Here is a 13,472-nt window from a genome sequence, read left to right on the forward strand (position 1 = left end):
GCTGGGCATGGTGGCACGCACCTGTAGTCCCACCTACTCGGGAGGCTGACGCAGGAGAATTGCTTGAACCCAGGAGGCGGAGGTTGCGGTGAGCCGAGATCACACCATTGCACTCCAGCCTGGGTAACAAGAGCGAAACTCCGTCTCAAAAAAAAAAAAAAAAAGAACTGTATATACCCCAGGTACAGGGCAAACACTAAACTATTACCTAGCAAATTAAAATTTTATTTAAAATGCAGACTAAAATGGAATTTTTAAAGGTCATCTAGTCCAACAACCAGTATAGCATATAATTTGAATCTGAAACACCTTTAACAGAGCCATTGTTATCTTTAAAAAGCTGGCTCTGCTATCACCTATACCAATAACAACATATTTAAGCTTAGACCCACCTCAGTTTTCCTAGGCCTCTCTTTATTCAATACAATGGAAGAGGTGAATTTTATCAAAGGTTTCACTTACAACAAAATGTTTTTGGTCAGGTAAAATGAGAAAAATAAGGACATAAAGCTTAGTTCATTCAATTTCTTAGAAGTGCATTTCTACATTTTTGGTGCTAGAATATTTTGCTAATAAAATAGTGATAGTGGAAGAAACTTATTTTCATAATGTTCTTACTTGGCGGAATAAGTTGGCAAACACCAAATCTTATTTTGTTTTGTTATAATAGAAACCAAATATTACTTTGTTGCCCAGGTGGTCTCCAACTCCGGGATTCCAGCAATCCTCCCAAATTGGTCTCCCAAAATGCTAGGATTACAGATGTGAGCCACCATGCCTGGTAACAAATCTCTTTAAATTTGGTGGTTCCTAAAACTGCTAAGTCTGGTAACACTGAACTTTAAGATCTAATGACATTATCTTTAAGATCTCTCTTTGGTTTTAAAAAATTCTATCACTGTAACAATTTGAATTCCAGAATTTCTATTACGAAGTTCTAGAATTCAAATATTCCAAGGGATATCCTGAAAATGATGTAATTTACAGGTACGATCAATGTTTTAAATAAGTGCAAGGGAAAAATGAGCTAACTGTCTGACATACACTTACAAGCTTATCTGACACACACTTTCAAGATTTTCTGGTATAACAAAAGAATGACAATCACCTCTTCTGATACAAAAAAGAATGATGACAATCAACCCCAATCCTTCTTAGTTTCAAGCTAATTTTTTTACATAAAACAAAAACAAGTCTCATTCTGAACTATAACAAGATGGTACACTCCTTGACATTAGAAAGTTTTAAGAGTGGGCCAGTGTTCCAGTGCCATTACTGAATGTTATGGAAAAATAGGTAACACACTCCTTATTAGTTCTGTGTCTGTGACTTAAAAATAAAGCCATTACCTTTTTTCAGGCAGCGTTCAATACTGTCAGTTAAAGTCATTCTTCTTTCCAGAATAAATTCATACAGCATTTTTGAAGACAGCGCATTTTTAATACCTTCAAGAGCTGCTTGCCTTGTCTTTGCACTATTTAAAACCCAATGTAGGAGAAAGATCCAGTTGGAGTATATAATAAATAACTTTTTAAAAATCTAATATTTCCTTCTAAACTTTATCTATGTGTAGACTTTTTAAATCTCGTTGTCATCAAGCTCTAAGCATCTGTCAATAATATAATTTAATATCCATCTATGATTCACCTTAATACACAAAACACTTAGGCTGCCTTATATCATGGCATTTTTCTTGGTTTGATAGCCACAACGTTAAATGTCTTCATAATATTTTATTGTTTCAATCAACAAGTATAGCTTCAATGCAGTGTTTTCCTATATTACATATTTAAGTAAATTTACACTTTTTAAAAAAAACTACAAAAGTCTAGAATTGTATCTTCAGGACTTTTTAATTCTATTAAGGTCAGATCAGGAGCTATAGTGAAGAAAAACAATAAGCTTTGACATTTTTTCATATCATAACAACATTACCAGACAAGCAGCTTAAAGTAAGCTTTCATTATCATTTTTGGTTGAAGATTAACTTTTAATTCAACAAATTCATTTCTATTATAATCAAATAGTTACGTATATGCTATTATGCTGGAACAATGACTAATCTGACTCAATCTAAATTCTAATGGCATGTTACTACCCACATTAAAGTCCAACGGAACAAGAAACATTATCCAAAGCAAACAAATTAAGCTTTAAGAAAAATATATTGCTATTATCTAAGAGCTGCACAAATTATATATATGTAAGGTAGCTGATCAGAATCACACAGAATACTCACTACTCTTAGCTTTTTAATAAGATCAAGCACAGAATCACACAGAATGGAGTTTCCCGTAATGCCTACCTCTTATCCAGGGTTAGGTCAATTAATCCTTTCAACTTATATTCTAGGTCTTCTTGAGTTCCTTCCTCATCAAGGACTTCTGGTCCTAAGAAATAATATAAACCAACCACTGTAATTTAAAAGAAAAAAGGCGGACAGGGAATAATAGTATACCTCAGCTACAAGAATTCTTCCATCTAAAACATTTTATCTGAAGTTGCAAATTTAAATGTAAAACTCATACCATCTTCAGCAAAACTGGAAGGATCGCTATAACCACTGCAATGGCTCATTGTTTCAATTGATGCATCTTCATCACTAAAAGGTTGAACATTTCGATGCTGGCCACCTAGTAGGTAAAAGAGGAAAGAGGTAAATTATTTAATTGCCATATATTTAAATATTAAACTTTGGAATTTTTAAGTTTACTTAAGAGAAATCCAGCAATAAAACCAGACTTATTTTAGAAAAAGAGATAACTGTATCACAAATGAACATACTTAAATATTCCTAAACCAAGTCAGTTCACCTACTATGTATTTCAAAGCGCCAATGATACATCAACTATATGCATCAGTCTCCTAACAAGAGGCACTCATTTTTTATGACACAAAAACTGATATGAAGATGGGCACAGTGGCTCCCGCCTGTAATCCTAGCACTTTGGGAGGCCCAAGGTGGGTGGATCATTTGAGGTCGGGAGTTTGAGACCCACCTGGCCAACGTGGTGAAATCCCGTCTCTACTAAGAATACAAAATTTAGCCTAGTGTAGTGGTGCATGCCTGTAGTCCCACCCACTCCGGAGGCTGAGGCAGAAGAATCGCTTGAACCCAGGGGGCAGAAGTTGCAGTGAGCCAAGATCATGCCATTGTACTCCCTGCCTGGATGACAAGAGTAAAACTGCGTCTTGAAAGAAAAGTACCAATGCTGTTACTAAAAAAATAAAATTTTTTTTAAAACTAGAATCTTTCTTCCAACTTCATTAACTTCAGGAATAAATACACAGTCACTTAGGGATTATGTATTAATAAAAGGACTGCCCAGTCATGAACTACATTCAGCACTAAGTTAAATTAAGTCCCAAATTCTGCCCCAAAAGTGACTCTGAGTCACCTAATTAACCTCTGAACCTAATTCCCTTTCGAAATCAAAGTTCGTATGTTCAAAAGCCACCACCTTAAGGGTTTTGTTTTTTTAATCCTCTAAATTTAAGCCTGTGGCTGTTGGGCTGTTTTTTTTATTGTTTTATGGAGTTGTCTTTTTTTTTTTTTTAATCAAAACAGAGAATTTAGCCGATTTTTAAATTAACATAACAAGCAAGTGGCCTTCAGATTTGCTTGCGTGGTGCCAAAGTAGTAAAGCATAAAGATTAAAAGTAATAAAGCCAAATCTCAAAATTTCTTAGAGTGCTTAGGACAAGAAGAAACAAAGAACTATGATATCATACTCTATTTCTGGATCTGTCTTCCTCGTGTTTATGACTGAAGTCATGGCAATAGATGAGTGTCATCTGATTAATTTTACATTTATTCACAAGTCAGTTCACAGTTTTTCTTTTTCACAGCCTCTTTCTAAGAGTATTCCTCTTATGCAGCTCTTACTGTGCTCCCCTAACTCATCAGTATTAATGATTTCTAAGATTTAAGGGAAAGAAAAAAACACATACATACATATACATATATATCTCAAGAAAAAGAACCCTGTTATAAATGTCTGATATCTAGGTCAAACTCACCCACCTTGTGATTCTAAGTACCATTAAAGAGATGGTACTCTAGGCAAATAAAGTACTTATTTCTAGAGGGCTTATTAACAAGGTTTTGTACTTTCTTGAAAATATTCTCTTTGAATTAAGTGCTATGACATACCTGTATAAAAGAAGTCAATTTTATTAGCTTCCTAGAACTCTCCACTAAGATAAAAATAAAGACTTTAAATGGAAAACTCATTAATAAAGACAATTTGGTTATATAGGGACGACCTCATTTGAATTCCACTTCTTTTTGATGTCACTTAAAAATACCAATTAGGAGCCGGGCGCGGTGGCTCAAGCCTGTAATCCCAGCACTTTGGGAGGCCGAGGCGGGTGGATCACAAGGTCAAGAGATCGAGACCATCCTGGTCCACATGGTGAAACCCCGTCTCTACTAAAACTACAAAAAATTAGCTGGGCATGGTGGCATGTGCCTGTAATCCCAGCTACTCAGGAGGCTGAGGCAGGAGAATTGCCTGAACCCAGGAGGCAGAGGTTGCGGTGAGCCGAGATCGCGCCATTGCACTCCAGCCTGGGTAACAAGAGCGAAACTCCGTCTCAAAAAAAAAAAAAAAAAAAAAAAAAAAATACCAATTAGGTAAGTGGCTTGTAAGTAAGCAAGAGTTTGTGCAATTTTCCATCTCTTCTACTCGACTATTATTTATTATTTATTAAATATTCACATAGGACCAAGTTAAAGTTAAAAAGTCAATCTCATCCCCATACGCCCCCAGTTCCACTTCTGAGAGGCAACCACGGTTAACAAGTTGTAGCACACACTTCCAAAGATATTCAAAGCATGTAGAGTGCTTTATATTAATCAAAGAATTATTTTCCATTTGTTTACATATGCCAAAATTCAGTGGTGAAATGGATCTTTCAGTGAAAAGGTAGCAGCTATAAAGACGATAAAAGGTCACAAATGAGCTTTGAGGCAAAATTTAAAAGGCAATCCCCACACAGCAACCAGAGGCCTGTATATATAGGTACTGGAAGCACAAAGAGGGAAGGAGGCTTGCCCAGAAACTTTAGACCGGAATAAAGGTTTGCGCGTGATTGAGGCCATAACTAACATCGTTACTACTTTCAAAATGGCTTTTGCTTGCTGTTTCTTTATTTCCATTTCATCAACAAAAGGGTAAAACAATAAAATAAATATCTTCTAGACAAAATTCAAATGTTTGATTCAGGTGAGGAAAAGCTAAAACCCAGTGGTAAAAAGTATCCTCAGGCCACGCACTGTCCCAGCACTGTGGGAGGCTCCTGACCAGCTTGGCCAACATAGACCTTGTCTCTACAAAAAATTTAAAAATTAGCCAGGAGTGGTGTTACATGCCTGGAGTCCTAGCTACAAGAGGCTGACGAGGGAGAACTGCTTGAGCCCAGGAATTAAGAGGTTGCAGTGAGCTATGATCACACCACACTGCACTCTATCCTGGGCGACAAAGCCAGACCCCCTTTTTCCCTTAAAAGTATCCTCAATTCACATAGAGCAACCAGAGGCCACAATAAACTGATTACATATTCTACATCTTGATAAAGAATGAATTTCATGAACATGAAGAGCATGCAAAATAAAGAGGCACCTAAAAAAATGCGGGGAAATGCTGTTAATAAGAATCCCTCCCTATGGTTAATTATTAAATGTTTAATAAATGATCACGAGTTTTTGAGCTTTTTAAATGCCAGTTTCCAATAAACTTTAAAAAGATAACCTGCATATTTACTTTTCTTATGAACAAAGGACTATCATTCTGAGTGGCAACCGTGGCAGAGTGACAGCTGTGTCCAAAAATACCTAATGGCTAACAGCTCCAGTGTGATGACGTCGGAAAATACTCCAAGATTTAACTCCTGTTTAAATTTCTACATAAAATGATATTACCCAGTTTAATATCCCATTTAAGTTTAGTGGGGTCTCTCCTAGAAGGGCCTTCCGATTGGAGTCCTTTTTCTTAACCATATGATAAGTAGAAAACCATAAATTCAGTTAAGCACCTACCCATCCCATCCAGGAAAAGCTTCAACTTTGTAGCGAGGGCACAGTAACCTCAACTTTTAGCCAATTGCAACCTGAGGTCTTCACCACCCTGCCTATCTGGGACTCACTGCAGAGAACATACAGAATGCAGCACAAAGAGAACGAGTTTCTTTCCCCCAGGAACAAGAGGTCGCCTCGGCTGGTCGCAGAGGGGCTGGAGGCTCGGGACTTCTACAGGTGCCAATTAGGGGCAGGAGCACAGCCTAATGGCCCCAGGCCTCCGACGCCTCCGCCTGGTCAGGTAGACACGCGGGACGGAAAGCCTCTCCAGCGCCTCTGCGTCACCCGGGGCCCACCGCGCAAGGCCCAGGCCGCGTGACGCAAGAGCCTGTCCAAACCCGCCGGACGTTTGGCATCCCCGGGAGCTCCATGTTGGAGCCGGGGGGTCAACGGCGGCCAGTGACAGCACGGACTCAACTCCCAGCTCTGCCCTACTCGTGGTTGGGGAAAGGTCGGGCGAGGTCGCCGCAGAAGGAACTCTAAGGATAGTTCATTTCTCGCCCAGCTCTCGGTCAGCCCCTGTCCCGACACCCTCTCAGGCGCACGGACCCATTCCTCCCCGCCCCCAAGGCCGGTGCCCAAGAGTCCGGTTCGCACGCCAGATCTAAACCGCGCAGTGCGCGGCGCCCAAAGCACGCTGGGAATTGTAGTTCAGTAGCCAAACCACGCACCCTGGAAACGCAAACATGTACAGCAGAGCGAGAACTACAACTCCCACTGTGCCCAAGCATGGGAGACTCGCCAGTCTGGCCGGTAACCGGCATGCCGGCGGCGGGGATACCCCTTACCTGCCGTCGCCGCCGTCGCAGCAGCTGCCCCTGAGCCGCCGCCGCCAGCACTGCCACCGCGGTGGGGAGTGTTCCGCTTCTTGTTCTTCGGCATCGTGGGACGCCCGGTGCCGCCTAGAGTCGGAGCTTAGCGAGGATCAGCCGATGGAGCTGCACTTTTTACTCGTGCGTCTGTGCGGCGGGCAGCTGAGAGGCGAGTCTTCGGCCAACAACAGAGGCGAGAAGCGGCGGGGGTAAGAGTGGGCGGTGGCGGCAGCAGAAATCCCCGTGAAGAGCTGTGATCGGAAACGATACATGTTTCTCTCTAGCGCGGGAGCTAAGGCGGGGCGGTTGAGGACACGACGCCTTAAGTAGCAAGACCGCCGCCTGTCGTCACCATGTGTGGGCGGGACTTGAGCGCCCTCAGCCAATCCCTGCACACCTCCTCACTGGAATCCTCCTTCGGGCGGGGCGCGGATCCTGCCTACAAATCCCATGCGGCAAGTCTTCCCTCCGTGCCCGGGGAGTCGGTCCTCGTGGCCTCACTGAATTCTGGGAAACGTAGTAAGGCTGGAGCCGGGGCCTCCCAGCCCTCTCTTACCAACGGGCTTTTCTGCCCACTTGCTTTTTCCCGGTGACCCCACCCCTGCCTCGGTGCGGCCCCCGCCTTGGAACTGGGTGAGGTAGGCACCGGCGATGCGCAATGGGGCAAGTACGCTCGATGACGAGAGCCGGCTTCCAGGTGGCACCTACGCAATAACCTTTGCTCCTCTTTCTCCGGAGGCTCGTGTTCTCCTTAACCTTTCCTCTACCTCCCTGCGGGCCCCTGCCGGACACAGCTTTCTCTCTCCTGGGGAGCATTTCCGTGGTTTTAGTTGTTCAACTAGTTAAGCGATCATCAGTACTGTACCTGTAATTGGACCGTGGTTCAGAGATATGTGTCCCCCAGCCCCCCAAAAAAGAAATGCTTTCGTCTTCTTAGTTGTGGAGTTCGTGTATGTCTCCGATTCTAGACTAGGAATATATGGCGATTCAGTGTCCTGGGTTTCTATACAAGAATGTGTCCCTTAACAATACCACCTGCCAGCTGGGAGGTCAATTGAGGGTAAAAGTTTCTGAGAACTTAACAGCTGGTAAAACGAACATGAGTTATAAGTATCAATAATCGCAGTGTTCCTTTTTTTTCTCAAGGCACTCCTAGATCTCTGTCTTCCTTGCTAGGACATTTGTCAAGTATTTGGAGCCTGTTATTAGGCTCATATACTATGCTTATGATAGATCAAAGTCCCTGACTCACCTCAATGTAGGTGAGTCATCTGCCACCCCACCTCTCAGCTGAGCTCCATTCTTTTATTTTCAATTTCCTGTAGCACATTTCCACCAGAATGTTCCACCTGTACCTCAACCCAACATCTTTGAAACAAATAACTATGTTTCCTTCTTCCTATCTTCCTTTTGTGTGTTCACTGTACTATTTATTATTATCCCATATGTTAAATTCCAAAACTCAAATTCATAGTCTGTTTTTCTCTTTGATGCACTCCCACCCCCCGCAAAGCAATTAGTTTTAAAATAACACTCTTAAATTCCTGTCCTATTCTGTGATCACACGTGACCTCAGTTCATGCCTAGGCATTTTAAGCGATCTCCCAATCTTTTCAGCCATGTTTCATGCACAGTAATGCTGCCATATTTATTTGTGTGTCCCTTATTTTACTAATCCACCTGCTTTAATAGTTGCTTCAGAACATTCCATGGGTCCCATGACTAATATATTAAATGCCAACCCTCTTAGCCTGGCCCCTGACTCCCTTTCCAGCCTCCCTTTCACTGCTTCCTCATACAGTCCTTGTTCTTCAGCCAAACAGGACTGCTTTTCATTTCTAACACACAGCTCTGTTCTCCTACCTCCATTTCCTCATTCATATTCTTTCCTGTTCTTGTAATGCCTTTCCTCCCATCTTCACCTTAAGAAATTTTATCCACCTTTCAAGATCTTTCTCATGCTAGATCATGAAGCCTTCATGAAGGTGATCAGGAAGGCTTCATCTTCCTGAAGCCTCCAGCCAGAATTATTTCTTCCTCCTCACAACTCTTTGTCACTCATCCTAATAATGCCCTAATGGCACTTACTACCTCCCACATGGTCTATTCAAAGATGTTATTTAATGGACAACATTTCAGGGTTGCTTTTACTTTGTTTAATCCTGAAGCAGCCAGTAAACTGCACAGAGCACAGAAACCAGATACAGAGGCAGGTTGTGGGGGAGAAAGCAGCTCCCACTGACCCCTTGTACCTGGTAGAGGCATACTGCAACTCAGTGACAGGGCCGACATGGAATGAGATGTCTCATAGAATTGTAGACTCAATAACTTTTATAACCCAAGGCTCTTCATCATCCAGAAACAACTTATACTATACATAAGGCAATAGTTTTGCTACTCTGCCAGCCACATCACCAGGGCCTAACGTCCAGGCTCCAGGCCTGGAAATGTGTGCTTTGCATTTGGGGCAGGGGCTTTTTTTCCATATAGCTTCCCTTCTCTTAATTTTTCTTTGGCAGCCTGTATGGCCCACCATATCATATACGTACTTGTTTTACATTTATTTATGAACACATCTGTCATCTCATGAAATTACCAGCTTCCCAAGAACAAAAATATTGTTTTCTTTTTCATTTGTTTTTTTCTTTCTTTCTTTTTTTTTTTTTTTTTTTTTTGAGACGGAGTTTCACTCATGTTACCCAGGCTGGAGTGCAATGGCGCGATCTCGGCTCACCGCAACCTCCGCCTCCTGGGTTCAGGCAATTCTCCTGCCTCAGCCTCCTGAGTAGCTGGGATTACAGGCACGCGCCACCATGCCCAGCTAATTTTCTGCAGTTTAGTAGAGACGGGGTTTCACCATGTTGACCAGGATGGTCTCGATCTCTTGACCTTGTGATCCACCCGCCTCGGCCTCCCAAAGTGCTGGGATTACAGGCTTGAGCCACCGCACCCGACCTTTCTTTCTTTTTTAATTTACAGACCCAGGAACTTGAAAAAATCTTGCTTTCATCATTTCTGTATCCCTTATGGCACAGAAAGAAGTGTTACATTTGAAACTGAAATTATAGTCAGCATATATATATATACATATATGTGTGTGTGTGTGTGTGTGTGTGTGTGTGTGTGTGTTAAATGAACATTTAAGAAATAATTGTTGGCTGGGCACAGTGGTTTACACCTGTAATCCCAGTACTGTATGAGGCAGAGGCAGGCGGATCACATCAGGAGATTGAGACCATCCTGGCCAATATGGTGAAACCCTGTTTCTACTTAAAAATACAAAAATGTGCTGGGTATGGTGGCGCATGCCTGTAATCCCAGCTACTTGGGAGGCTGAGGCAGGAGAATCACTTGAACCAGAGAGTTAGAGGTTGCAGTGAGCCGAGATCGCACCACTGCACTCCAGCCTGGCAACAGAGCGAGACTCCATCTCAAAAAAATAATAATAATTGTTGACTTGATTTTTCTGGATCAAGGAAAGGGAGAAACTACATATCATTACATATGTGAAGTATATCCTTCAGTATAATGAATTCTGAAAGATACTGTACCTGTGACAAAAATTACCTTACTATAGTTCTATGCCCACAGTTTAGCTCCAGATCAATACAAGTATCACAAAGATTTAGCCCAACTCCTCATGGGACAGTGGTCTTCGGCTCCACATACTGTTTTGCATCATATTTAAAGAAATTAGAAGACTCCAAACTGAGTCACTAGATGATTACAAATACCAGGAAGCAAGGGGAAGCACAAAGGGGAACAGGAAAAGGGGTTTTCTCCAGACTTTGCCTTTTCATTCAGGAAAGACTATCCTCCCCAGCATGTTTAAAGAAATTAGAAGACTCCAAACATTGAGTCACTAAATTATTACAAATACCAGGAAGGCAGGGAATACACAAAGCGGAACCGGAAAAAGGGGCTTTCTCCTGACTTTGCCTTTTTCTTCAGGAAAGACCACCCTCTCTAGAAACTTCCACCTACATGTTGACCAGAACTGTGTCACAGGATGCTCCCTAGCTGCAAGGAGGACAAGTATTTTTGACTGGGCTCATTAGCAAACAAAATTGAGGTTCTATTGTTAAGAATGAAGGGGAAATCATTGATATAGGGTAGGCAAATAGCAATGTCTGCCTCATATACCAGAAGGCAAAATTCTCTCACGCTCTAATAAATATCACATATTTGTTACCAATAAGACATTATGTGCTGCCTCAACATTTAAGTCATAATAATATATTCTCCTCTTACAAAACAACTTAGTTTAACATTCCATCAAACAGAAATCACCATCAGGGTAAGTATACTCAAATGTTGCAAAAATAATTCTTACATTAATTAGAATTTAGGGGCACACCTGAGAAGAGTTCTAAGTTCTCATGGAGTCTGTGTGTTGATGACTTTGATTCGAGAACAAGTAATAGAGATAAGACTCAGTATTCAGACCTTCCTTGAAGGCATCAACATGAAAGGTTTTCTTTAAATGACTTTTGTCATGGCCTTCTTAGGAGTCTCTGCAAAGCCCTGAGCAGAAATAATGCCTCCCAGATCCTCCATGCAGGGCTTACCAGAATCTGTATTTTGCCGATATCTCCCAAATGACTTCTCTCATCACCTAATACAGTCCTTTTCCTAATGCCATATCAAACTCTTAGCCAGTCTCTCAGCTCACCACTCTGAAGCTTGTGGGCCTCACCTAGGTTTGGCACCTGCCTCTCTCCCTGTTGCATCTCCTGCCCCTCTTTTCACCCACTGCACTTCAGCCACACTAGTCTTTGCCAGTTCAAAAACACAGTTTATTCTCTGCTTAAGACTTTTGTAACAGCTCCTCCCTCTGCCTGATATGATCATCCCAATCTTCCCACAGTCTTCAGACTGAGCTTAAATGACGCCTCCCTGAAGAGGCCCTCCCACTCTCCCACTCTTCCACTCTCCATTCTAAGGTCACATCCTCACTCCACCTACCACCAGCACCTCCACCCTGCTTAGATTCTCCCAAAGTACATCTCACTACTTAATATTTTTCTAGCCCAGTTATTTTCGTCTCTCCTACTAGAATGTTAGAATTGCAAGAAAAGAGATCTTGTCTGTTTTAATCACTGTTGTATCTTCAGGACTGGAACAGTACGTGGCACTTAAATATTCCTTTAGTGTGTACTGAATGTTTATACTACTCCTGAGAAGAATAAGCATAAGAGGAAGAAGATGAATCTGGCAGTCCTGGAATACTGTAAGGTGGGTGAGAATGGCAAAATAAGTCACCTTCATCTAGAGTGCTCTTCAGATGAATGTGGTGCTGGAGCGTTTATGACCAGCCACTTTGACAGACGTTATTGTGGCAAATGTCTCATGTACTGCTTCAGCAAACCAGAAAACAATTAATTGTGTATGAATTAATAAAAGACATGAACTAACACAACATATTGACTAAATGGATAAATGTATTAATAATTAAATGTCACTCCTCTGCCTAGAACATCCTTTTCTATGATCTCCCCGTCATCCTTAAAGTCACTGATCCTGGGTCACTGATCCTAGGCCCTGCAACTTGTCTGATTTAAATGTCTTTTTTGTTCCTGTAGTGCCTTCTTTAGACTGGCATTAATTATATGTATTGTAGTTCTTTTTAACTTTTTTAAAATTGTATTGTATTTCTTGATTACGTGTCTGTTTTTCCCTCAGGCACAAGCTACATGTGGGCAAAGTTCAGTTTTGTCACTTCTGAAACACACATGTAACACTTTTGTGCAAATTAGAAACAGAACACCAAGCCTGATGACTGTTTATGAGCCAGAATCCAGTCACCAATCTCCCTTCAGCAAGAAACAACCTATACATCTGTACATAGTGGCCCAGATAGATAATAACTGTGTATGTTTAATTGAATGAGGGAGTGAATTTCCTCTGTATCTTAGTAGTTTTTCTAAAAGCAATGGAACTAATGTAGGAAAAAGTATGAGGCTAACATTTATTGAAAATCTACACTGCCACTGTCCTATACTGTTTTCACAACTCTCATATAATTCTTATAGCAATCCTATGCGATAAAGATTAGTTTTACCATTTTGTGGATGAAGAAATGAGCTCAGAGAGGTTTTGCAACTTCCCCAAGGTCATACGATTGGTAAACAGGGAGCCTGTGATGAAAACCTATGCCTATCTGATTCCAAGTTTGCCCCTAGATGGCCTTGGCCACATGGGAACCTGACTGCTTGTTCCCAGGAGTCATGGGTTTTCTTGTTTGCTTTTTTTATAATATCAACTTTTATTTCAGATTCAGGGTGTACATGTGCAGGTTTGTTACATGGTTGTGTTGCATGATGCTGAGGTTTGAGATATGAATGATCCCGTCACCCAAGTAGTGAGCATAGTATACAATAGTTTTTCTTTTCTTTTTTTCTTTTGAGATGGAGTTTCACTCTTATTGCCCAGGCTGGAGTGCAATGGCATGATCTCGGCTCACTGCAACCTCTGCCTCCCAGGTTCAAGCATTTCTCCTGCCTCAGCCTCCCAAGTAGTTGGGATTACAGGCATATGCCACCACACCCGGCTAATTTATTATTTTTAGTAGAGATGGAGTT

The 13,472-nt window shown here is 41.6% G+C and overlaps 1 protein-coding gene across 5 annotated transcripts in view; it reads right to left on the bottom strand.

The window, feature by feature from the left end:
• Positions 1–13,472, bottom strand: part of IFRD1 (interferon related developmental regulator 1) — a 61,573-nt gene that overhangs the window by 25,185 nt on the left and 22,916 nt on the right. For 3 of the 5 annotated variants that reach the window (XM_032275681.1, XM_032275683.1, XM_032275680.1), the window contains exons 1-4: positions 6,868–7,217; positions 2,529–2,633; positions 2,306–2,390; positions 1,350–1,474 (exon numbers count right to left, since the gene is read on the bottom strand). In XM_032275681.1, coding sequence (XP_032131572.1) covers positions 1,350–1,474; positions 2,306–2,390; positions 2,529–2,633; positions 6,868–6,961 — 409 coding nt within the window. In that variant the 5' untranslated portion in view covers positions 6,962–7,217. Of the gene's footprint in view, positions 1–1,349; positions 1,475–2,305; positions 2,391–2,528; positions 2,634–6,040; positions 6,364–6,867; positions 7,218–13,472 lie in introns of those variants that run through there. The other 2 variants (XM_032275682.1, XM_032275684.1) reach the window with 2 other exon arrangements.

This window comes from Sapajus apella, unplaced genomic scaffold, assembly GCF_009761245.1.
Source record: "Sapajus apella isolate SASKATOON/1434 unplaced genomic scaffold, GSC_monkey_1.0 scaffold7, whole genome shotgun sequence".
In the NCBI taxonomy this organism is placed as follows: Eukaryota; Metazoa; Chordata; class Mammalia; order Primates; family Cebidae; genus Sapajus; species Sapajus apella.